Source organism: Dermacentor variabilis, chromosome 5 (assembly GCF_050947875.1).
Source record: "Dermacentor variabilis isolate Ectoservices chromosome 5, ASM5094787v1, whole genome shotgun sequence".
NCBI classification, from domain to species: domain Eukaryota; kingdom Metazoa; phylum Arthropoda; class Arachnida; order Ixodida; family Ixodidae; genus Dermacentor; species Dermacentor variabilis.
Window position 1 is genome coordinate 58,986,483 of NC_134572.1, and position 27,550 is coordinate 59,014,032.

The window sequence follows — 27,550 nt, forward strand, 5'->3', positions numbered from 1 at the left end:
CATTGTGTAATGCTTTTTATGATTCTCCATTTTTGCTTTGTATTCTCGTCGTGTACACATCTTATGCTGTGTTAAAATCCGTATTCGCGAAATTAGTCTTTTTTTATGTGTGCACGCCTTTGTATGTGTCTGTGGGCGTGCACTATTTTTTCTGTGCATTGTTTGGCCGAGTGCGCCAGCACCAATACCCTCGAGGTTGTCCCTGGGCACATCAGTAAGCACCTTTATTATTATTATTATTATTATTATTATTATTATTATTATTATTATTATTATTATTATTATTATTATTATTATTATTATTATTATTATTATTATTATTATTATTATTATTATTATTATTATTATTATTATAGCTCTATTTTGCCTATTGAAGCTGGAGTCCCTCAAGGGTCCATCATAGCCCCGCTACTCTTTAACATTTTCATGAATGACCTTGGGTCCACTGTTTCAAAATGCACAATTTTTCAATACGCCGATGATACCGTTCTGCTAGCAAAGCATTTATGCTACAAATCAGCAATCAATATGCTACAAAAAGATGTCTATAACGTAATTGATTGGTTTTCTAAAGATTTCCTTGTAATCAACAATTCAAAAACAAAGTTGATTTGTTTCAGAAGTCCCTTAAAGATGACGTCGATAGATAAACATATCTGTTTGTACAATAAATCATGTTCACATTGTAGCTGTACTCCAGTGGAATATGTGCAGTCTATAAAATACATGGGCGTATTTTTTGACTCAAGCCTGTAGTGGGAATCGCATTTAGCGTATTTATGCAGTAAACTCCGAAGCGTTGCCTGGGCACTCTATCACTGTAAATGTATAGTTCGTTTTTCAGACAAAAAAACAATTGTGAACGCTCTTGCGTACGGAATATTAAGGTATGGCATCACAATTTTCTCCTTCTGTTCTGCGCGTTGGGAGAGCCGGGTGGACGCTCTTTTAAAAACATGCTCCAAAGTGTAGCGTATAATTCGCCTCTGCTTTCATGTCGAAACATATTTACCGCCGCACGTTTTCCTTCGTTCCGCTCATTGTTTGTTGAAACAGTGGTATTACGTCATTTTAGAACTATGATTTCAAAGTTCAGCATAAACCTGTGTGCATGCTCCGTTCGGGCTTGCGTTTCACTGTGCCTCGTTCCGCAACGACATACGGTGAGGCCCGGCGATGTGTGTACGTTCCTAATCTGTTCAACAATCTACCAGAGGTTATTTTCACAGCAACTTCGAAAATATCACTGAAAAAGATGATACGTGCTCTGTAGGCTAAACATGTTACATATTCACATTGCTTTGCCTTCTTATCTCAGGTAACATTTATGAGGAAATTGTTTCAAAGATTCGAATTCTTGCATTTTGTGTTGTATGTTTCGTTCGCTTTATGCAAGCTTGAACTCTAGGTACTGCTGCAATAAATTTGCGCAGCCAAATGTAATATCGCGCGCTTTATGTAAAAGCGTCATTATTTTCTTTGATATGTGATTGTTTTCCTATTCTCAATGTATTGCCTTGCCAATTCTGCAGGCCCATGTTCCAGAAGCCCTTGTAGGCTTAGACAGGCCTGATTATAATGCTGTATATGTGTTATGGCAATAAAGATATTAATTATTATTATTATTATTATTATTATTATTATTATTATTATTATTATTATTATTATTATTATTATTATTATTATTATTATTATTATTATTATTATTATTATTATTATTATTATTATTATTATTATTTTCCTCGTATCGTGATTATTTGTCGTCGTTTGTTAGTATAAGTACCCGTGCCCGAGGCCTGCGCATAATGAGGCCTCATTATACCGGGAGCCTTTCACGCGATAACACGGCGCTGGAGCTCTCCGAGATCACCAAGTGACACTGCGAAAAAGAGAGCAGAGAGCGAAAACGCTACTCTGTGCACATGCACCTTCGCCCGAGACGACCACCCCGCTTCCTCGTGGTTAGAACCCGATCCTTTGTGTGGTACCGCAAGTGAGGCGTTGTTTGCCTAAGTGAGCGGAAGACGGCGTCAACTCTGTTTGCCTTGAACACACGAGCTCCTCAGGGGAGTTCCATTAGATGCTCTTTAGGCGAGCACGAAGTGTGTGTGGCCTTCGGTGCGGACGATGCCTTCATCGGACTACGTCACGTTTGGCTGGTCCCTGCGGTGCAAGCGCCTCCTTGGCGTAGGCTCAGTGAGAGTCTAGAGAACCGAAAACATTTTCGTTTTTGCGGCAGTTCTTTTTCCACGGCCTCAAAGCTTAATTCAGAAAAGCATACCGCCCTTTTCTTGATCCAAATACGCGATTCAAGGGCCGCTCTTCTGTAGTGATCCTTGTTACCTGTCTAATTTCCAGCTTGTAATTTCTCGCCGTAATCTTATATATCTGCCTTCATCTTCTTTTTTTTTCGGCGCTGAACACACGAACGCTTGACGAAGAAGAAAGAACCCCTCTGGAAATGAAAGATTTAAAGACGACCGAACATTCTGCTCAGGGACGTCTCTGATCCGAAATTTTTCTGGGTTGCTTCCTCAAAACATTCATTCTCGTACGTGTTCATTTTTAATCTCGTTTGGTGAATGTGTTGTTTTCGAAATTTCATTGCAATCCTCGTTCGGCGTGTTTCCATCTTCTTTCGTTGACATGATTTCTTTATTTTTTTTTCACTTTTTTTTGTTATTTCACAACCAGGGCAGCCAGCTGCGAAAAAAAAAAAATTCTCAGCCATGTGAAGGATCTGAACACAGCGGTGCCCTCTCGCGTGAGCCATGCCACGCCCAAGTTTGTGTCTACACTAAAGTCAAAACAAAAACAAAAAAGTTAAGAGAAAGCCAAACACGTTCTTTTACTTGCTTCTCTTTTTATTTCTTTTTTAGTAAGCTTTTCTTTTGTCTCCTTCATGCCCTGAGGAAAACATGATGTGGCCCCTGGTAAAAGAACTGCCCATATAATTTTATCATTCATCCAGCATATATACCTGGCTTTTCGTTAGCTCATCCGCTACTAGAAATTTGGCAGTGGCTGCGCATTTCGGGCTACTGGACTGAGCCGTTATGGCCCGGCTAACACATGCCTCTCGTCCACCTTTTCTTGTTTTGCTACTAGCATTTTCTTCTTCTTCTTCTTCCTCTTCTTCTTCTTCATGACCATCATCATCATCATCATATTATTATTATTATTATTATTATTATTATTATTATTATTATTATTATTATTATTATTATTATTATTATTATTATTATTATTATTATTATTATTATTATTATTACGCTCAAGATTACCAGAGAACATAAACCTTTCCATGTTCCTGCCTGTCATCACCAGCACTAAACCACCCACAGAATACAAAGTCTTTACAACGCTTATTTTAATTATCTCAATAGAGGGTTCCTGGAATGAGGAGACTTTCCACCGAGAGTTGAATCGGGGCTTACCCTGGGATACTGTTTTCAAAATAAAAGTTTATTCCTCCTCTTCAATATAGTTCTTTTCAGAGCATTGCGTTGTTGAGTCAGATTATTATATTGCTCAAGTGTCCTTCTCCTGCTTTTTCTTTTGTATTCACCTTGCGCCTTGTTGTATGTACATAGCTATTCTTTTCAAAGTTGTCTTTTTATTCATAGTTTGTTTATTTAATTAGCCGGACGTCTCTTTTTCTTTTTTCAATGTATGCATGCGCCAGGACTTAGACCTCATACTTGTTCCTGAGCACCGTAAATAACGATTGATTGATTGATTGATTGATTGATTGATTGATTGATTGATTGATTCCACGCTTTCAGATAACTCACTCGCAAAGCCATATTTGAACGTCAAATCAAGAGTGAGAAAGAGAAACGAAGACGGAGATGCAGGGATGTTCACGTTGAATAGAGTCAAAGAGCATGCAATCTTTGCGCACTGCTTTTCTTTTTCAACAAGCTACATTTCTGATTTGTTTTCACTGTAGACTCTCGCTCGAGGGAAGAGAATGCGGCCAGTAGAAAAAGCTTTCAATAAGCACGCAGCCAACAGACTAAGACAACCGCTTCCGTCCTCTCATGGGAAAATAGCCGGGGAAGGTCACGCTAGGCTGCGCCTTCTTCTATGGGAACAGAAAATGAGGCTGGGACGCCGCTTTGCTGGGAATATTCCAAGCTTCCTTTCACTCCATTGTTCCGTCAGGAATTTCGCTTCCGTTATCTTAGTTCGCACTCGCAAAATTTCGAATACATTAATAATACACAAGGCACTAGGTGATAAGAAGCGGCAAAGGAACAGATTATAAAAAAGAACGCAGTGTCCGTCTGGAAGCTCCCACGGATAGAGCCGCTGCACTTGCGCCTCGCACAGCTGTCGGGTCTGATACAGAAAAACTGTAACATATATTATGCCTATAGGCCCTTTTCAACGAAAGATCAGAAGACTTCTTACACAAATTCCTTATTGCTTTCTTTTTATTCCCATAATTAATAGCATAATTTAGGGAGGAAAATGTTGCTGGCTACTTTTGATTTGTTCTCTGTCGTCTTACGAACAAAACAAAAATAGAAAGCAACCAAATATTAGCATGAAATCCGGGAGTATCAGAACTTTGCGTGGATGTCTTACAAAACTAGCTACTACAACGGGACTAACTAAGTTATCCAAGAAAATTACCCTAAGCCAGCTATGATAACGTGCGCCCAATTGAATAAATATAGATATTCCTTGTTTATTCTTGGCCATCTCAGCCACCTGACGGAACTAGGAAGGCTGAGAACAAGCACTTCAATTTGGACTACTAGAATTTGATTAAATACCTAACAAAACAAAACTCAGCGCTCAGCACCCCTGTCTATGTCCTTCGCCTTAGTACTGAGTCTTATTTTGTTACCACGATGGCTCAGAGGCTTCAAGGAGGCTTCGAGTCACTGCCAAAACTTTGATCGCCTGGTTGTGCAGAAACTCACTGACCATAACGGGCCTCGGTAAGTTATTCAAGAGAGTGAGTGTAAGGGAGCGATGATAACATGAGCTTACGCATGGTAAGAACATTTAAAAATATGTGATTGATCCCCCGGAATGGCACTACTGCGTTTTAGTTGCTTATGATCAGGAATACCCATACGCATACCTGGTCTGCTACCTGCCCCAGAGTGACCCAAAGACGGCACCCTAAGACGCCTTAAATACACAACATACTTAGTTTGGGTGTATGAAACACGCTTCTTTAAATGCGTTGTTAGGGATTCCTATACAAAAATCAGCTGTCGTAGCCATTTGCAGAGGAGATGCATGCGCATGCATACTTTTTTTTTGCCAGACAGTAGTGCTCTAACGGAGAGCCGTTTGGTCCAATCCACAAAATAATACAGTACAGCTGACGCTCCCGATAACTTGCGCTCATGATTGCTCCTTTGAACGCGTTCCGCATAGTGCAGAGAACACAGAAGTACGCATCGAGCATTCACAAACAAACGTCCTTGAACCTAAGGAGTATTGACGCAGTAACAGTGTTCTGCTCCTAAAGGAAATGCGGGGGTGAGGTAGCTGTTGAAAAGAGGTTCACATTATCCGGCACTCATTATTGAGGTCGCAGATGAGCGCAATACTTCGCAGTACACTTGAAAGCGCAGTAAATAATGTAATTTTCACGGGCGTGATTATTAGACTTGCTTTCTTTAATCATGCTATTATGCGGGTATTGCAGGTGTCTTTGTTTGACATAAGTTGCCGGTTTCCAGTTGTGTCAGTAGTACTGTAAAGATTGTCATGTAAGCATGCCTAATAACAATTTAAAGAATCACCTAATAAAATACCCATAAAGTTCTGATTGAATATAGATGCTCTAACGATCTCTGGACGTTAATTTCGCCACTGAGAGTTCTTGTGTTATTTTTTGTCTTCCATGCAGCTTCTATACTGTACACGGCCGTGGCAGGTGGAAAGGTCGCGCTGCCGTGTGACATCAGCCCGCCGTCACCAGACGACTCGGTGACGCTCGTGCTATGGTACAAGGACGAAAGCCTGGCGCCCATCTTCACGCTTGACTCACGGAGAGATCACGTAGACCAGGCGCGACAGTCTCCAGCTCCAGGACTCGAACGACGACTCTTCTTCGACATGGGCCACTCACCGGCCCACTTGCGGATAGACCCCGTGCGTGAAGGAGACGCTGGCGAGTATCGTTGTCGAGTGGACTTCCGGAGAGCCCGCTCGGTGAACACCGTGATCAACCTCAAGGTGATCGGTGAGTTTGATCCCGAACACGGGCTTATTATGTACTACAACTCGGTAATTATGCACGTAAGTGAAGTCAAGCTGAGCCGCCTATAGATAAAAGCAGCTAATCATATTTTCCCACGGCACCGCGTAAGTGTCAACTGGGGTGAGGAATGAGAAAGGAGCATTGAGATAATGCAGTAAGCTGAGATAGAGGAATCACTTTTTGGTATAGCATGATCATTCTGAAAATCACTCTTCAGAATGGTTCAAATGGCTGACGCATCGCACCAAAACAGAATGGCAGATAGCAAGAGAGTGTATCAGCCAACTCCTAACTGCTGCGAACTGGAGAGGTGCAGTTTTGTTTGAAATACACAAGGCGGAGGCATCATGGCACGAAAGGTCGAACGCTATGTTCATTTCGCCAAGGTGATGTGCCAGAAAATGCTGTGCGTGAATTTTAACGTAATAGCGTTAAGGGCCCCGCGTCACAGAAAATTCGGCGTCATTTGTCGGCGCCGGCTGCGTTGTCCGTATGAGAAAAATCATCCCGAACCATGCATCCCGATCCACGCAGGCTCTCCACGTGGCGCCTATGCGTTACAGAACTAACTGAATTTATCAAGGTAAAGTAAATCAGAAAATTCTTAAAGAACGACATGCACACAACCTACAGACATGATACCGCAGGATTGTAATTTAAATATACGAGAAAACATAAGTCTGTTTCGAGGAAACTCAAACACAAACCCTTTTTCCGCCTGCCGTTTGAGGTTTGTCTTAGTATAGGAGTGGTGCGTCACTCTCGGTTTCTTGCAGAACCATCAATATTGTGTTGCAATGGCGTTACAAGGAATAGCGCTCTGTGGTGTGTGTTTCTATTTTGTGTGTCTCGTCAAAATGTTGCGCAATCCAACCTCTAAAAAAATAACAACCAGAAAACTTGCCTTCGTGCAAAGCGTTTGCCGTTGGCGTTTCCAGAAATACATTACCGTCACGTAAGCTGCACTTGCCGGGAAGCGTGAAAAGCAGTCAGGGATCTTGGAAGGCTATCGCATTTTGCTCTTAAAGACGAAGCTTAAGCATCCTCTAAACTTTTTTGCCTAGCGAACGATACTGCGAATAGCCTGACAACAAAGTCAGAAGAAGTCAGTCCATGATGAACTATTAGGAGAATTCGGAAGGATGGAAAGTCAGCAAAGGCGAACGAGTATTCATGGTGTTTTCACTCTCGAGATAGATCAGCCAGGCTATTCCCTATTTTTGGCAAGGCGTTATAAATCTCTCATTTTTTTTTTTTGCGCAAAAGCTACAACTCAGTTAATATCAGCCTTTTACATATTGCTGCAAATAGCACTTGTCCCAAAATCAGAGAGCAGATCATGTCGTTACTCTCGGATGAACTTATATACTGGTCCCACGTTTCCCTTTATTTTAAGACTTTTTTTGGGAGGAGATAAGAAGCTTAGTGTGCCATCCAGATGAGACAAAACAGAGCTTGTTCACTAAGTGCGCCCACTATATTCTGAATTTATTTGTATAAGCCTGCACATTTAAGTAGAAGCCGCGTACAAAAGACAATTCCTCGGAGGAGCCCTCTCAACGATATATCACTTATTTAAAACAATACCGATCAGCCGTCAGGTTTCACGGGCCAGCGGTATTTGCTGTACAAATGAAACCGACGCTTAAATTTCGCCGTCCCTTATTTACGAACGCATCAAACATGGACCTGGAACCCAAACGCTCAAACATCCTTGCCATGGCGAGGCCTATATACATATGTATACGTAAGGGCTTGATTACCACTTCTTCACGAATCGACCCAGTTGAAGCGTCTGAATAAATATTTTTGTAATCCTCTGCTGCTGTCGCTACGTCTGATTTTGGGACGAGTGCGAGCGCAAAGGACACGCTCTTGTAAAGGTATATATTGACACGTTGTACCGACGGTGAAGAGCACAGACGCAAAACTGTGAATCACGAAACGAACTTTTTATTGGGCGAACCTGGGTCCACAAAAGCAAGTGACACTCAAAGCACAACAACAGCGGTGAACACAGTCGGCGATCGTATAAATCTGATGAGCGGGTTAAGCGCATCGGTTTTTATACTTGACTCGTCGGAGGTTCCAGCGTAATCGCTGGAACCGCGTACCTTCCATAATGTACAACACAATTCGCGTCGCGCATACCATCAGGTTACACAAGACTCGGTGACAAGCAACAATGGATAGAACAATTCATAACATCGGAAAAATGCTCTTGCATACAGTCACGCCCTGGGCCGAGCGATAACGTTTAACATTTGTTAGTCGGTGAAAAAGCGGCCAGCGGAGATCGAAAATCAAGGGAACGGGTCAGTATTCAGGGGTGAGAATCAACCTGCCCGCTAGTCCGCTCTCTTATTCACGCACGAAACCCAAGCTGAGATAGCGTTCGTCCTCAGAGAGCCATATAAGGGCTTTGCAAGCTGCTTCCGCTGCAGACACGCATGACGAACAAGTTAATTAAGCAGGCGCGAACAGAGCGTGCCTAAGGCGTGAAAAAATACTAGAATATTTGGAGGAAGAAACAACGAAGACAAAAGTAATTAGGAGTGTGGCATCGTGTCTCGAAGCTTGACTATAAACGTGAAAATCGAAAAGCGTGGCTGCCTAATCCGACCCCCCCCCCTCCCTCCCACACCCACCCCGCACTCGTCTCAAAAACCAAAGCTGAGCAGCGAAGCTTGTTTCGTTATTCCCCTGACCGTGTAAGACGGACTTGCCAAACGTGGTACCTTTCGCTTTGGGCACCCCTGTCCTCGTAATTGCTAGGGCGAATTCCTGTGCGCTTCCCCAGCACTCCGTCTTCTTTCAATTTTGTCGTTTCTTACGCAATTGTCTTTTTCATGTGAAGATTGTTATGGGGATGCTACAGAGATGGTAAATTCCTGGAGGCGAAATGGGCTCGAAGCGCTGAGTAACCTGACTTAATTAGAACACGGTAGACACTGTTGGAGAAAGACAAAGAAAGAACAAGTGATGGAGGAGCCAGATTTACTTACAACTAGATGCTGAGTTTTCACCACTCCAGCCTGGGTGTTTTGTTAAAACGAAGTTCGTTTGTTTAAGTGCTTAGTACCGTCTACTTTATTTGCAGTTAACGGTATGTGGCTACTCCGAACTTGATTGCAGGATTTCTTATAGCACTCCCGTACTTCTTGCCTTGGTCCGACAGTTAAAAAAAAAAAAAAAAAACTAGGGCACCGTATACGGGGTGTTTCACCTAACCTATGCCAAGGATTAAGAAAAGAAGTGATTAGATGGAGCTGAATAAAGCTAATTGCGTATAGTTTTACATTCCAGCTATTTGGTTAATTCAATAAGCTGAATTACGCAAACTTCTTAATATTCCCTGGTCAAGTGCATTTCGTTGCGTTCTAGAGGGGGTTCAGAAACGACCTATACAATTTTTTTCTGGTAAGTTACATGCTGCGGGGCGATTTCTTTCGGCGTTTAAAGAAAGCCCACGAAAGAGCAAATAAAACCACGTGACTGCGCTTATCACTTACGCTTACCGCTTGTCAGGGACGACGGCGCTTCTTTTCCATGCGCCACCGCCAAATATGCTGACGCACTGCGAAGCCGATGCCTAGAGACGGGGCCGCTCCCTTCGCCACGGTCCGCGCGCACGCTTCGTTAGTACGAAGCGTACGCGCTCATGCACTTCGTATACGATAGTGCATGGGCGCAGTTACGTGGCTTTATTTCATATCTCACGGGATTTCTTCAAACGCCGAAAAATATTGCCACGCAGCGTGTACGTTGCCACAAAAAAAAAATGGATCGATAGTTTCTGAAACCGCTTTGCAACGCAACGAAACGCACTTGGCGCTAAAGTGAATATTAAGAATTTTGCATAATTCATCCTCGTTGATGAACTAATTAGGCGTAATATAAAAATACTCTGAGGAGCGTCACATGACGAAAAACCATATGCCGTTGGTTTCATTCAGCTGCGGCCAACTACTTTCTTTAAATCCTTGGCACAAATTACGTGAAACACTCTGTACATTGACTTCGACGATAACTAGATCAGTGAAATACATCAGGAAATATTTACTGCACGGTTTTTATAGAAGGAAACCAAAGCATGCAAAAGGGAGACATTCAAGCAATCGCAGGATTTTATATACGTACCTCCACACATTTGGCTGTACGTCTCGACTAAGAAATTGAACTTGGGCTTGAAATATTGAGTCGTTTGTGAGTGGTATACAACTAGAAGTGAAATACACCGGTATGTCTTCGTATACAACGCGTATCGTGTAAGTGTATGCGCAGCATCCTGAAGAATACGTTCTATTGTATTTTGCTCGGCTAGTATTTCTTGTTAATTTATTCCTTGTTTAGCGTCTCTCGAGTATCTCATGTCTATCCCCGAAAGGAAGATTCCGTATACGGCAGACAAGCTTAACTGTAGGAGCCAATCTTTCTGGCACAAAAGAGATAATACCGAGCGCTTAACCAAAGAAATTATCCGGTTTACAACATTGCGCTCGAGGGAAGAGGTAGAATAGACAAGGTGAAAAGGATGGAAGATGCGAAAAGTCTTTGCCTGCTCGAGAACGGGGAAGGCAAGCGACAACCGCTGCTGCCGTTAAAGGTCCCAATGCCCACAAAAAAATATTTTAAAGAAAATCCGAAGACACCTAAGCACTTCTTAATAATAATAATAATATTTGGGGTTTTACGTGCCAAAACCACTTTCTGATTATGAGGCACGCCGTAGTGGAGGACTCCGGAAATTTTGACCACCTGGGGTTCTTTAACGTGCACCTAAATCTAAGCACACGGGTGTTTTCGCATTTCGCCCACATCGAAATGCGGCCGCCGTGGCCGGGATTCGATCCCGCGACCTCGAGCTCAGCAGCCCAACACCATAGCCACTGAGCAACCACGGCGGGTACCTAAGCACTTCTTAAGAGTTGCAAATGCGAAAGCATTATTGTCCAACGGAACGGTGCTGAACAGTTCTTCGAGTATTGCGCTGCGAGTTATGTACCATAGCGGTACGTGCTGCCCGAGCCAGAAAACAGCAGCAGTCTGCGGTGCAAACGCCGCATCTGTGACCGACGTCCTGTGCAACAATCCCTTATTGCGCAAATTTCTTTCGTCTGCCAAGTGACAAGGAGTAGCCGGTGCCACCACAAAGGCGCCAACCTCTCCTAACATTCACTTCAATAAAAAAAAAAAGGACCGAGGAACCAGCCGCGGCCACAAAGGCAGTCTGGTGCGCGCAGCAGCTAAGCCTAGTTGGGATGAGAGAGAGAGAGTAAAAGATAGAGAGAGATACGGACCGCGCGCCGGCTACCAAGATGGCGGCTACCGCACGCTCGCGTCACGCGACTTCCTCCGTATCTGCCCCGTAGAGGCGCGCAGGTAGCCGCGCGACTGGCCCCTCGAGGCAGTTTGCGTGTATTCGCGGGCTCCGTTCACGCTCAGAAAAACACTTTTATGTAGCACGCATTGAGCAACAGAAAGCTCTATTGGAAGTTTTTTATGTCGCTCTACAATTTTCTCATTGACATTTTCATCTAACTATAATATTTAAGAAGTTGATTGATAAATTAACTAACTAACTAACCTAACTAACCTAACTAGGTGGAATGAAAAAAATAATTTGAGTATCTCCAAGCGGCGGCAAACAATATTGCCTTGGTTCTACCCAGCTACGTGGCATTCGCTTATTTTTGAACTCTGTCTAAAGTTAGCTGGGACATCCTGTATAGTGCGTTTCCTTTCTTTTATAATAAGGAATGCCCGTGTCAATATGCCTTGTACGTAGTTGCACCTGCTTTAGGGGATGAACTCGTATGTCCTCTTTTTATCATTCTACAGGTGATGCTCTCATAATCAGATCACATAGTGTATTTCAGTTTTGTGCCAAGTGCAGCAGTATCAATACCGTAAAATTGTCCGCGAACACTATTTGATTGATTGATTGATTGATTGATTGATTGATTGATTGATTGATTGATTGATTGATTGATTGATTGATTGATTGATTGATTGATTGATTGATTGATTCGAGTAAGCAGTTACAGAAATGTCATATAGTCTGTAGGCAACGTTCTTCCTTTCCTTCGGAACAAAATTGTACATAATGTTTTCTTGCTCTCGTGTGCGAGTCCATAATGGCAAGGACTCCAATATGAAATACATCGGCACCTGACACCTCGACGAAAGCACATGGAGCTGCTTGCACTCTCATGTTTATTCCGAGCCAGCTGTACTTTAAATTCAAGATCCGATCACACGCGTTCTGTCCAAGTATTTATTTTTTCCGCCTTACAACCTTTTCCGAGATTGTTGAGAGAGGTATTTCGGGCTTCATCTTTTACTTCAACGTTGCCTACAAGTGCGCTTACTCTGTAAACATGGCAGTTCTTCTTGCTTTTACGTAGTGTTTCTGCTGCACCGAGTAATCAGGTTCGGTTAGATCTGTTTACACTTCCTCACAGTCCACAAAGTTTGCAGCGCACTTTGCAATTTTGCGTTGTTATCAGCATGGCGGAGAGCGCTCTTGGTTCATTTGATTCTGTCCACACGTCCCCGTGAAACAACAGATGTTTTGTGAACATACGGCTTAAATTTCGTTGTTTGCCGTGTGTAAAGGCGCAGTGGGATTTCTGAAACTCTGAATGTAAACAGTGCACCTAAACCACCACGGCAGTATCTTATATCGAACGTTTCGTCTTCTATTTACTTGCACAATGCATCATTTTGATGACCAAAACATGTAAAAAAAAGAGAAAAGTAGGACTTGTCCAGAAAAAGCCGCGCACACTCCATTCTGAGGCGTAGCTGCTCGCCGAGGGACATTCCAAGAGGTTCAGAGCTCATTATTAGAATCCGATGCGAAGGAGCATACGAATTCTTTTCCTCGTTTGATCAAAGCTGTGGTACGGGGGACTCAAAAGGACAAACACTTATACAACCTGACAGTTCCGTGAACATTACTGTCGCGAAATGCTAGTAAGCATTACCTGGTTCCACGCGGCGCACTCGCTGGCCTAAAAGAAAGCATGGCGTCAAACTTCGATATTTGCGTGCACATAAATACAAAACATTCCTTAATCTCTTCCAAGGGTGCAGCCTTTAGGAACGACAAACACTCAGCCTGCAATTTTAGCTTTTAGCGTAGTAAGAGAGGAGAGGATGAAAAAGATAACGAATTGGTCGAAATCGTGAATGTCTTTCAAAAACAAAAAAATATGACGGTCACTTAGGTACCCTTACGTGATATGAAGGCTAAATCATAACGACTTGTCTAAGTTCACACCTTAAATTAAAATGTCACCTTAATCCACCTTATTCCACCTTGCTCTAATTTAGACCAACTTTATTCCACTTTAATCCACCTTAATTCACCATAATCTACCCTAATCCGCTTTGATTGACCCTTGTCTAGATTAACGCACTTAAGATCTGCCTTAATCCACTTTAAGCCACCTTAATCCAATTTTGGGAGTGCGCCAGATTCAACGTCGTGGCGGTTTACTGTGGGATTTCGCAGTCCGAGCAGCAACAGGTTCGCAACCATATGGTAACGTGTGCTTTGGTACCGTGGGATGACAACTCTGGACGCCGGAGTTTTTTACTTTATGGGACATACTAGGCTTTCTCCTTCAAAGAAGAAAGGGTGCGCTGTGTGCACGCTGATGCAAATAAAATGCCTGCAAGGTCGCAAAATATCCTTGCTGCAAAATAGAGGAGTGTGGCGCAGGGGGACAACCATTGGAAAAGAGACAAACGTACATACGCAGAAAATTAAGTAGTCGCAGACACTCTATATTTCCACCAGGAGATTGTCTTTGCGAGCACATGCGGCGACGTCCCCACGCTTTCCTGCCTTCAAGCTCCGCTAGACGAATCGGCACAGATCGCCGAAGCTCCAAGTACTCGTACGTTGTTCCCTTTCTAGAGTAAGACAAAGAAGAATAGCAAAAACGAATGAAAGAAGAAAGAAGTATTTTCGAAAAATAAAAAGAACGAAACGCAAAGTCAGTACGCGATGGGAGAACAACACGACCTTTTATCAACTCCCTGTCCCTGCACTGTCTGCTTTGCAGTGTTGAGCTTAGAAGGACGACGCAGCGCCAGCTCGCACGCCCTCCTTGCAGTCAGTGGGAGTTGTTGCTTGGCTTCAATCCTCTCCTCGGCTTGTGCGAACGAAGGAGCGCGCTATAGAACAGACGAATGGCCCCCTCCGCGAAGAAGACGATGTATTTCGGCAGCTCGTCCAGGCGACAGTGGTGGCTCCTGGAAATTCGATTTCCCCTCTGTGCACGGTCAATAGCGGTCTCTGTTAGCCGTTGCTTGGATGCCATGATTTAGGCTCGCCCTATGTTTGCCCCGACATCGTGTTTCGTGTTCCCTTCGCCAGGTCCGTCTGGAAAAAGGTGCTGCTGTTCGCTCTGTCAATAAGTGTCGCACGGGCAAATAAGGTCCAAGATATGTAAGATTCCTTTAGTACTCGGATATAAGTACTATTTTTTTTACAAAGAATACTAAATCGGCGAAGTCTACAACGCCCTCTGAGAAAAATTCAGTGCAATTGTCTGCGCACCAATACTTTACAAGAATTCACAGAATGACATCTACGGGCTACCGCAGAACTGAATTTGCTTTACCGACGTTAGAGCTTGCAATGATTTGCACAATCGCTCTGCGCCTTTTAACTGCACTTCAGGTTTTCAGGTCCTCGCTTTCTATTTTTATTGTATTCATTTATTCAAATACCCTAAAGGCCCGGTCAGGCATCATATAGGGGGGAACAACAGTAAGCACAAAGCAACGCAGCACTACAATATGTACAGGAGTCGTTGGCCGTTAACAGCATGTTGAAAAGAAAATCTCAAAATATACAGGCAGATAGCCACAAGCATCAACAAGCGTTCAATTTTGACAGAGAGTAGCTATATATATATGTAAAGGTGGGTGGGGAAGGATGAAGGTTACCGCCTCAAAGTGACGTTTCAGGCTGGTTACACAGGCTTCGTAATCAATGACAGATGCAATGGTGTCAGGCAGAAGATTCCATTGACCGATGGCGAGGACGAGAGGCGAATGAAAGAAGAGATTAGTGCGAGCGAAGATGGGTGCGTCTATCAGTTGGTGGTCAATGCGTGAGAATATTCGATGCGCTGACGTGATACGGGACACAGCAAAGGAGAGTGGCTGCGATATAGTTTGTGGAAAAATGACAGCATGGAAAGTATTCTACGTTTTTTCAAGAAGAGGTAACTTGAGAGCTTTCTTTATTTCAGTCACATTTGGCGTACGTGAGTAGTGCTTTGATATGAATCGACCGGCTTTATTTTGAAGAGACTCCAATTTTGTTATTAAGTATGTTTGGCACGGGTTCCAAATCAAAGAGGCGTAATCCAACTGCGAGCGAACTAATGTGGTGTATGCCAAAATCTTTGTGTCTGCATTAGCTGAACGCAGATTACGTCTGAGAAATCTTAGTGTTTTAGAAGTCTTGTAAATAACCGTATTTATGTGAATGTTCCACGAAAGGTCGGATTCTAAATGGATCCTTCAATATTTCAAGACAGGTACCGATTCTACGGTCATGCTGTTTAGAGCGTAATGACAAGGTTTGGTGTCAGGTATTATGGTAAATACCTGACTTCTGCTTTTGAGGTGTTCATTTCCATTCATGATTGCATGCACCAATTGTTAATTTTTTCTAAGTCCGATTGTAACCGAAGTGAATCAGAAGGCTCAATAATTTGCCTGTATATCACGCAATCATCTGCGAACAATCTGGCCGTAGAACTTAGGTTATTGCTTATGTCAATGATATAAGCTAAGAATAAGATAGGTACGAGTACAGACACTTGTGATACTCCAGATTTAACGTGGAAGAGAGTGGATGAATGGCCCTTAACAAAGACTGATTGGTAATAATTGGCCAAGATAATTTTAGACCAAAAAATAACCATCGAATTAATGTAGAGCAGTCGTTTCTCTAGTGGTACAGTTGAATGAATACAGGGCACCATTCATAACAAATATATTGAGTAAACAGCCGCGATTGCGTGCTTACTCACAAACTAGGCTTCGTGAGTCATTTAGCCAGCTAAACGTAGGCTATCCTATATCTTGTAAATAATCGACGACATTCTTTCGAAACGTTTGTAAAGTCCAGTCAAAAAATACTTGGCGCTACTGACAATTTCATATCAGCATTAAAACATATTCAACAACATGAAAGAAGCGTCCGGCTGAGCTTTGAGAAGAATACAGAAGCTAAGATGCTCGTAAACTGCAGATACACATCAGTGAGGCTCTCGCAAATAAACGCATTTATCAGGTATTTTTTCCAATTCTTCTAGCACGCATGCACAAAATGCACGCTATGTTGTGTAGCGAGTTCTGAATGTTGATAGTGATGCCAGCGAACAGCAGCACAGTAGTGGTCGGAAAATTATATGCATCAGGAAAATGGCACGTTAAACTAATTAAAGCAAAAGAAGCACGCCCACATTGGAAATACAAATTCGGCCCTTAACGATGGCATAGCATTCTTCTGGAGCTGAATTTGTAAGACGTTTCATTCGTAAGGGTCCTTTGCCATTTTCCGATACCCTTCGGCAATATGTACAACCTCATGATTAGCTAGATTATTCTTTTACGAAGAAGTCTAACGTAAAAACTTTTTGTGAATACGCATCTCTTTATGTAAGGATTAGTCAAAGTCTGCCCGGGTGACTAGAACGTAACAAAAAAAAACATCAGAAAGTAGCGCTACGGTTATACGCCTACACGTTATATTGCACATAGTGTTCCAAGGCTACCGGAGTAGCGTCCCTTTTGTGCTTATAAAACAAAGAAAAGATAACACAATTTAGTGTAAATCATAACGACTAATGCTAGGCACGAAACTACAAGGTTCCTAGCATAAACGTTGTCTCCGTATCGACGTGAACAGCAAATGCGTGCCTTTATCTCTGCGGTTTTCTAGGCGTCGTCCAGTCGCCGATCGACGCCAACATCAGTCACTCGGATAAGCGCGAATGCGAAGAGGAAAGCAATGTTACCTGAGCGCGCTGCAGAACAGCACCACATTTTGTCCATGTCTTCTTTCAAAGGCTCGTGTTTGGCCTCATTTGACTATTGATACTGCGCTACATTTGCTCGAATAATGCACCACCTGAAATGGGCATAGCAGCCTTCAGAGAACTTGTCGTTACTGCAGACGCTGCGTCTAACTATTTTCAAAGATGCAGCACCATCAAAGTATAAGCCATCTGCGCGTTGCTAACGGCGAGAGGCTGGAATATACAAACGCCTCAGGAGCTCGTTTCGTTGTTCATTGCGCGCTTTACCCCTCAGAGTATTCTGGTAATAGAGAAAAAAAATCAATGCACGTAAAAAATCCAAGTCACCCAAACTGAAAACCAAGAGATCAAGGCAAACGTGAATGGTTGCAATGTTGAATCGCTACACCATGCTCTATAAGCATAATGCATGTGAAAAATCTTTTTCAATGTATTGTAGTTAGATATCACAGGGAATTAGTTAACTTACGTGAGCTCCAAATATTACTTACACTTGGAAAAGCGTAAGCGAGCACACTCGTCCTGAAGCCTGCAATTAAAAATGGAGTAGTTTTAGAAAATGAACGTCACAGGCGTTGCATAAGAGCAATTTAGAAGTTATTACGAAATGTCACCGTTAGTATTGGATGCTATACATATAACAATGCTTTTTTGCAAGCATTCGGACCGCTTTTATCTGACATGTTTTACCGTAAGAAGACGACAGTTCAGAGGAAGACGAAAGCTAGAAGGGCCTATTAGCAGCTGCTGCCTTGACGAAGACACGTCTCCATGTCAAAACTTTGGCCTCACTGACATTCCTTGTTCTAACGGCGTTAAAGCTTATTGCCAATCATTTAGGTAATGTTGATAAGATTACCTGGTTGCTATTGCACTTGAAAGAAGAGAAAAGCAAGATACTAAATAGGCCCAATACGTGACATTGCAGCGCTGGTATCAATACAATCTTAGAAAATTTTTAGCAAATGCCAGTCGCATAAAGAGATTGGGAGGCGTCAGGCGCAAAAATAGTGCCCCAGGTATCTGTGAGAATTAGGAATGTATACTTAATCCAGGACAATATTCATTTGAGCTAGATGGTGCATACTTGAATTAGGAAGGAACAGCGCCAACTAAGACGATAACGAGAGGGAGAACGACACAGGACAAGCGCCAACTTCATCTATCTTTATTCACCGAAAAATCAGCAAATATAAGAAAAATCACAGACATGCGCGCAATGACCATAATGCATCATCTGCCAAACCGTTCTAGATAGGACATCTTAATCCGTCACTCGGTAGGCCGTGATAAAGTATCTACGGTAGAAAAACGCTGCATTAAGATTGGTTTCCGTTCCCGCGAAAAGTACTGAATGACTTAAGGTAGATAGCAAATTAACTCTTGAAAGGTACGTTAATACCCTGCATGCTACACTCTGCTGGAGTATTAATAAAGTGACGAATACTGGCACTCCGCAGTGCAGAGACAAGTGCGATGAAGCGTTCATCAGGAAATAGTTCATCCAGATTGTACGGAGTTACACGGCCAGTACATTACCTCCGGCTAAAACGAAAATCTTAATCCAGTAGCCAGGAGTTACGCAAGCAAGAGGAGGAGGACGATCTCCAATTATGCTGAGTACCATCTGAAAGAATTATTTGAGAATGGGTCGCCGGGAGAGCAGTGCGAATGCTACGGCGCTCTTCGACGCAAACACCAACACGCGCTTTCTTCATAACACACGCCGGTTTCGTCAGACACAGCGTGGTTGAAGAGCTACTGAGTCCTTTTCTTCGCGAAGCAGCTGTCGCATCGGCGAGTTTGCAATTGCGGCGTTGCGTCATTGGCAGCTTTCTAAAAATTCCGCGCGCAGATCAAATATCTGAATTCAATTGCTTGCGTGGAACCTAGCGCTGCCTTAACATTGCTGGGATTTCTGCTCAGAGGCTTTGTCGTCTTCGTTGATCAATAGGAAATACAACATGTAGAATATTTGCTTTCGTGCCGAAAACTCATGAGCCCACTTCTTGAAGCTTTGCGCAATGGCAGACAGTCAGCTGTTAGCTTGCGCAATCATGAAACCCAGCAGTAAGGTCCATGTCATCACATATGAGACAACCACAAGCATCTTTAGTTGTTTTAGCACTGCCACGGCTAATTCGTTAAGAATAAAACGCAATTACAAATGTATGCATGCTCAAGCCGGCCTGCAAAGTTTTATTAGATAGTTCAACGCTCCTTCATGAGTAGCTTACCAATGCAGCGCTAACTTCATAAATTAAGAACTAGTAGCGGTGTATGTATTGCGTCTGCCGTTTTGTAACAGCTGTCACTGCGCTTCAGGTTTCGTCCATAGCAATTTTACACAAATAATTGCAAAGGGAAATTATATTCAGGCGGCCCCGACAGTGACGCGTCTTTTGCACCCACAGGCATTTATTTAACTTCTGTTACCGCTTTGTTCATTCCAAACGTTTTCTATAGATATATGAAAGAACGTCACGTGCTTCTGTCTCTTCTGGAAAAGAGAATATATGGAAGGATGGTTGTGATCTACTCGTTTCATTCTTAGTGTGCGCCAGCTTTCTCTAAATACGCATTTCGCGTCCAAGCAGCAAAGTACTTAAGGCATATACGCCGCTCGGGTTGCAATGTTACGTTTGATATATCAGTCAACGTCTCATATTATCAGAATAATATTGGAATATAAATATAATACTAACATATTAGTGAACGTCTGATAGCTTGCACCATCACTGTAACAAGAAAATAAAGAGGTTCTTAGGTGATGCGCATGCCTTTGATATTGTTATACAGTGAAAATACGTCATCGTCCTTATGCGCCCGGCCATAATTGGTTGTGGGTATAATATACATCTTTAGCACGTAAACCCGATAAGCTTTTCTAAAGCACTCAAACTAGCACTTTCTTTTCGCTGTGAAGAGGTAATTACCAACTGCCACTTCCTTCGTCTTCACTTCACATGACGTTATCTTCGCCATGACTCAAAGTAGTGCTCTTTCTCTGGTCAAGAAACTCCCGCGTAACGCTATGGGAGAGCCTCGTATAGCGCCCGCAGAGGGCGCACCGCGGCGCTGGCGCAAGTAGACGGTGGACTGCACTCTACACTCTAAGAAAAGCTTGCACCCTTTGGAGCGCCCCTTCCGCCACACAACGATATTTGTCATCTGCCTTGATGCATTTCGTTTCTTTAACGCTGCGAACCCGGTACTTTCCATTAACGAATGGCATGCGCGTTATCAGCGTGATAGCATTGCCGACAGGAAAGCAGCGGGCGCGCCGTTTTCAAGAAAGGAAACGCATCAAGGCAGATGACGATTATTGTTGTGTGGCAGAAGGGGCACTCCAACGGGTGTTAACTTTTCTTCCATTTTAAAACAAAATTACACCCTTTGGATTGTATACCTTGCCACACAACAATAAACATCATCTTTCTTTTCCGCATATCTTTTCTTTAACGCGGCGAGCCCGGTACTTCCCAGTAGCGAACGGCATGCGCGTTATCAGCAAGACATAACATTCACGACAGGAAAGTAGCGGGCGCGGTGTTTTCAAGAAAGGAAATGCAAGCAAGGTAGATGACGATTATTGTTGTGCGGCAGGTATACACACCAAAGGGTGTACCTATGCCTAAGAGTGTGGACCAGACGCCGAACAGACGTCACAGGAGTTCTGCGGGCGCGCCCACTATTGCGCAAGGCTCGACTGCCTGTGTCGGCCGGTATGTGAACGTTGTCGACACAACGTGCAAATCGCCCTTCTGTTTCTGTACAGTGTTCAGAAACTTAAACGCGAACAATTTCGCAACAACTGCAACACCTTGTTTCGTTTCCATGTGCAACTGTGTTCGCAACAGCGGCTTAATTCATAATTCAGATTGTGCACCTGGACTACTCCACCGCTATAAACAGACTGCACAGCACGTTCACATCGCGCTTTTATGTATTTGCGCGTAAAGAAAACCTGCGTTTTAAATTACCAAAGTTCACCAACTGATTAAGAAAGTAATAACACATTATGAACATTATTACTAATTATTACAAAAGTAATTAATGAGCTATTTAGTGTCAAATTACGAATTTTTACTTATCGGCTAATTACTGAACTAGCAAAGCTAACCAGCTAACCAAACAAATACGTTATTACTTAACTAATTATTAATCCCATAAGTCTCTAATCTAATTCACTAAGTAATCTAAGAACAACGTTAACTAACAATAGTCAATAATAAGCTACGTAGCAGACTACATTAATAAAACCACTTAGCCAATAAATAATTGCATAATAATTAAATAATACGCCAACTAAACTAACTAAATACTAATTAACTAACCAAGCTAACAAAGCTAACCAATTGATTAACTAAGTTATTTAACTGAAATAACAATATTATTCACTAATAACCTACCTAACTGTATTAACTACGTAAATAAATGAAATTACTAACTAATGAACTTATACCTAGCTAATACACTGAACTAGCTAGCCTAACATACTGACTTATCCAACTAGCTAACTAGAAAAATTGCAAATACAGAGCCAAACGAAACAGTTTATGCAAATAAGGCTACTAGTGGGACGACGTCGATCACAATGCGGGGCCGTGTATAGCTTAGACACAAACGCAGCGCACACCAAATTATTTTCCCAGAAGATTACCGTTGCATGTTCACGCTACAACCTAGCAGAAATAAATGTGGAAGAGGCGCTTTTCCTCGTGAAATACTTGCATGATCGCGTAGCCTGGCCATCGGGCGCAGCAGACTGTTCACCTTCTACTTACGCCAACGCCTCTGGTGCCATATTCTGTGCCTATATGAAACTTTCCGCGAACTTTCATCCCCAGATGAAAAGTATTGAAGGACCCTGGTAATACCAGAGACAAGGACACTCAAATTAGAGATGGCGGGCGACAGATCGAAACAATCTGTGGGATAAAAGTTGAAAGAACAGGGCTAAAATGACTCAGACAGGCTGGCCAACGTGTCGGTTACTGGGCAAGGTAGGTCCTCCTAACAAACCATAGGCCAGGTTGTCTCCACCTACCAAACCATCGGTCAGCCTCTCTGAGGCATTTTAGCCCTGTTCGTCCAGGTTTTATCCCGCAGTCATGAAAAGCCTTTTTACGCCTCACAGCACTTTGCAACAATTTTCGCGTAGCGACAAAATTTGCAACAATAAATGCAAAGTAAAAAAAAAATTGTGGCCATTGTTTGAGCCTATCATCTGGCTCATGGAAAGGAGAAATAACGCTATAACGGTAGTCTAATATTTATACTAGATCTCAGTTTATATCACTGCTCACTCTAGCACCAGGGCATGTGCACTAGAAGCTCGTTGTTTTTACGGTTAGTAATTCTGCTCAACAATACTTTAACAAAGAAAGCAAGAAGGTATGCACGGCCAGGAATTTACGTTTAGGGGCGACTTTTCGAAACGCCATGAAAGCTGCGATTCAGGCACACGATCGCAAAGCTCCCCTCTAACACCCGTGCTCGAAAGCATTTATCATCGGTATGTTCCCGCAGAGACAATCTCCCCCGTGGGCTAAAAACGACGCCGGACTTTCCGCACGGCGTCGGGCACTCGGCTTCCCCTGCGTGTCGGTGTAATGTCGGATGATTAATGTCTTCTTCAGGCGTACGACGACAGGTGTCAGCCCAGGCGCGTACGCTCCAGCTATGTGCGGTGTACATCGTTTTCTAACACGTTGCAGTGTTTGCCGACCCAAAATAAGAGGCACTCTTCAAACAAGCGACGCGTCACTGTCGTCGGAGAGGCGGCACAGTTGAGAGTTGGAGCAATGTTATTCTATGTTCAGCGACGCATAATGTGTCAAAAGTTGGCGCTGCCGCATGGCCATGTTCTTCCGGTCCTGGAACAGGCGCCTCGCTATGTCACCTCTTCGCGCGCCGAAAATTCAGCTACAGACCAATCTCGGCGGTACTTCGGTGACGCTTGAGACGTTTAAAAAAGCAGTCAAAGTTTTTTTTTTTTTTGACGCGGTTGTTATATTACGGTGACGCCGCCTATACCACCCAGTGAAGTTAGTTTTTATCTACTGTGCTACTGCTCATCTTTTGGCAATGAAAGACATGACCTCTGCACAGCTCTCAATCAGTTAGATAGAAAACCGTTCACTTTGAACAAGATCTTGGGACCATGCCCTCGCATATCCCAGCTACGAAAGTCCACAAAAGCGCTGCTGCGATATTTGAAAGCAACCGGATTTAGTCAGCGTCTGTGATCCGGACTGAGTGACCGAGCGATATCCCCAGTGGACTTTCTCTTGTTTTAATCTTTCTGCCCCCTTTTCTCTTTTCCCAGTGTAGGGTAGCCAACGGGGCTCAGTCCTAGTTAACCTCCCTACCTTTCATTTATCGTTTGCTCTTTCTCTCTCTCTCCCGAAATCTAGCCACGTCCGTTCTTTATTTTTTTTTTCTTCAAGGACTGCAAACTTAAATGTTTGATTTTCCTCTAGCTTTACGCACCCTTTTTAGGCGCTGTGTAATTAACGTGCTTAGTTCTGTTTTACTAATCAACAACTATTCGAATTTAGCCAGCCGTTGAAACACCATCTCGTCTCACATATGGCTATTCTGATCATTTCGAGCAGGCATCAGCATTCATCTTTTACTTTTACAAGGAGTTTTCCCAGGTGAAACTTTGTTTCGAGAGGTATTGTAAATGAAAAAAATTCTTTTACTTTCAACTATTGCGCTTCACTATCCTGCTACGGGCGGATACAAACAAGGAGGCAAAGGGACGCCATTTTGGAATAATAATGCGATCATTGCCCAGCGTCAAAGCAACCTTTTAAATTTGTCGCCAAAATGTCAACATGCAGAAAGAAGACATTTCCATGTCGGCGCGAGAGCATGTTATCTTCACTGGGTCATGTAACATAGCAGCTAGACAAAAAAAGAACAACGTTGTATTGCGTTTATTGCAGAATACAGTTGTATGCGTTGGTGCAATCCTCTATTCTTATTTGAACAGTTAACACACACTTGCGAAACAGTCATCCAGAATATCCACCCCAGATATAAAGGGTATCTGCTTTAAATCAAAACTTGTAACTCATTTAAACAAGAGTTCTTTTCTTCATTTGGTGCACAACGCTAGTCTACACTACAAGTTAGTATCTGGTGGATATGCTTGTCCAACAGCTGAAAAACATAAAAAAGCAACTCTTCTACAGCTGTTTGTGTCGTCGGGCGCTGGCATTAGCATTTGCATTGAGGCATTGTCGACAGCCTGTTGCAGTGTACGCACAACTGCTATAACTCTGGAAAAAACATCACACTACGTGGCATTACCTAAGGAACTATCACATACACCCTCCCCCTCTCACATTGAAAGCTGTCGAATCAATGAGGCGTAAATACACGCCTCGCGGGCGCCTCATCGAACTTTTCTCAACGTGACCTAGCATGCACGAATACACCCACAAGCTCATTACCTTAATTTTCGCAGACGCACACATTCTCGCCGCCATAGCAGACCCTCCACCCCTCCCTCCCCGATTAGAACTAAAATATTTCTCCATTTCCCTTTTTGTTTCTTATTTTTTTTTTCTTGTTGCTGTTGCTCTATATTAGCACTCGCCTTTGACACAGTGCCCCCGGGTGATCCGGTTGTAATGGACGAAGACGGACGCAAGCTGGAAGGTCTCGTGGGGCGATTCAGTGAAGGACAGAACCTCAGGCTCCTGTGTGAAGTGGAGGGAGGTAGGTGAAAACGATCACTGAGAAAAAAAAAACCTAATCTTCTCTTTCAGTTGTCAATGTTTCTGGCGTTTTTCTTTCTCTCTTTTTTCTTTTCTTTATTTTTTGACAGCTTTCCAAGGCTTTCAGTTCTCCCCTTACGGCACCTTTTCGGTATCCTTATCGACCAGGAAAAATTTGTTCCTTTATATTAACATTCAAAACAATCCTCGCATTCGTTCCCCAGAGGCACACACTCCTTCAAAGAATGGCGTACATTGTGCTTGGACGAAGTCATCAATCTTGCCACCGTCTTTTCTATATTGATCTTCAAATTTTTTTTGTAACAATCATGCCAAGTTTCTAGTCCGATCTCTCTCTCTCTCTCTCTTGTAGACAACTTCCTGAGGTCGACTCGTTCGTCATTGTGCGGTGCTTATTTCAAAGGCCACTCGAAGACCTTAACGTCTTACATTTTATTTTTCTCTCATTGGTGTTGCTGAAGTTGCAGATAAATACATGAGGTTGTAGCAAACACTTCACCATCCCACTGCAGAGCGAGCATTCGTGTTCCCCATAAATGTATCATCATACCTTCGCTATAAGATGCATTATTATAAATGTAAGCAGTGACAGCGGCCGTTTTGCTCTTCTACCTGCATCTGACCAAAGCAACACAGGTGTCTAATGCCTCGCTTGAGTCATAGGCAGTAGACAGTGTACTCTTAACCGCAGCTTCAGAACTAAGAGGAAATAGAAATAATCGTGACTGCGACGCCACTTACTCTCCGAGGTCCTTGTTTTCTCAGTGGCACAACTTCGACGCAAAATTTGTAGAGTATGTCTACGTTTTTTTACTCTACACACGAATCAATGTAAGTTCGAGAGGAGTGACGGCGCGGTATCAAAAAGCAGACAAATTTATTTTTCCTTTTATGATGCACGCACGCACGCATACAGTCAATAATGTCTAGATTTACATCTATGTTCACATACATACATACATACATACATACATACATACATACATACATACATACATACATACATACATACATACATACATACATACATACATACATACATACATACATACATACATACATACATACATACATACATACATACATACATACATACATACATACATACAGACAGACAGACAGACAGACAGACAGACAGACAGACAGACAGACAGACAGACAGACAGACAGACAGACAGATAGATAGATAGATAGATAGATAGATAGATAGATAGATAGATAGATAGATAGATAGATAGATAGATAGATAGATAGATAGATAGATAGATAGATAGATAGATAGATAGATAGATAGATAGATCTCACATCGGCAGAAATGAAAGTGCATTTTGTAGTGTATTCGCAATAACGAAATTTGTCACTGTGGATGTCTCAGGTAAGCCTCGTCCCGTTGTCACCTGGTGGCGCGATAAGCGGCTGGTCGACTCGAACTTCAGCTTCGTGGGGGACGGCAGCGTGGCTCGCAACTGGCTAGAGGTCGGCGAGCTGAAGCGCTCGGACTTCCTCAGCGTGCTTACCTGCCAGGCAGCCAACAACAACGTCACTGTGGCCGTGTCACGCTCCATAACCTTGGACATGAACTGTAAGTCGCGTACATTGTGCTGCTCACCTCTTCAGTAGCTGAACTACTTTACAATCTCCTAATTCGTATTCGCCTGTGTTAATGCGATAAAACGAGGTACAGTGCCAGGTTCACAAAGTGACACATCCGGCGCATGTTGACAGTGCAGACTAAACGCAACAAAAAGGAAGGCAGGTTATACGGACGCTCAGCATAAACTGTTGCTTTATATGCGCAGGCGTGTTCGACGACCAAACAAGGTGCAAATGATATCAACAGCCTATAAAGGGAAATAAACTGAAGAATGACAGAAAAAAACCACAAGTCCTTAAATAAAAGGCAACATCCGTGATTCTTCCGTTGAGGAGATACGGATGATTGCAAAAGAAATTATCTATAATAGGAAACTATCACGGGATTTAGGTAAACATAGCCCAGGTTCTTGCCCACACCGATATCCGTATGACATGTCGAAATTCAAAATTAAGGATTAATAATTAATAAAATGTAGTAAATACACTTGCAAACTCGAAATTGACAAGCGTGTGTGGCCAACTGCACAAAGCTAAAGAAATAAATGTTCTTTACTATAATTAAAGTTGTTAGAACGTTGTTATTTAACATGTACTTATGCAGGCCATTCTACTAGCCGAACATCCGGCGATATTAACGATAATCTCTACCCCCAAATTTCATAGAACTATACATACCAAAACAAAGGGTGCAGTGAGGTGCAGCTCTTTCTGATAAACCAGGAAACTGCGCGTTATAGAATGCTTTCCGTGCAGTGTAAGTATTCATTAGCTCTAACTTCATTTGAGTCCGGGGTTTCGTATATCGGGTATTAACAATCACCTAATTGCACTTACTTTCACTTATGCGCTCTCCCTATGGAGTGCGCTAATTATGCATGTCTAGCTGTAGGCCCGGT

The 27,550-nt window shown here is 42.9% G+C and overlaps 1 protein-coding gene across 1 annotated transcript in view; it reads left to right on the forward strand.

Moving 5' to 3' along the window:
* LOC142582637 (protein turtle-like) overlaps positions 1-27,550 on the forward strand; it is a 121,966-nt gene that overhangs the window by 64,323 nt on the left and 30,093 nt on the right. The window contains exons 2-4 of the mRNA XM_075692547.1: positions 5,879-6,214; positions 24,928-25,038; positions 26,434-26,640. Of these exons, the coding sequence (XP_075548662.1) occupies positions 5,879-6,214; positions 24,928-25,038; positions 26,434-26,640 (654 nt within the window). The remainder of the gene's footprint in view (positions 1-5,878; positions 6,215-24,927; positions 25,039-26,433; positions 26,641-27,550) is intronic.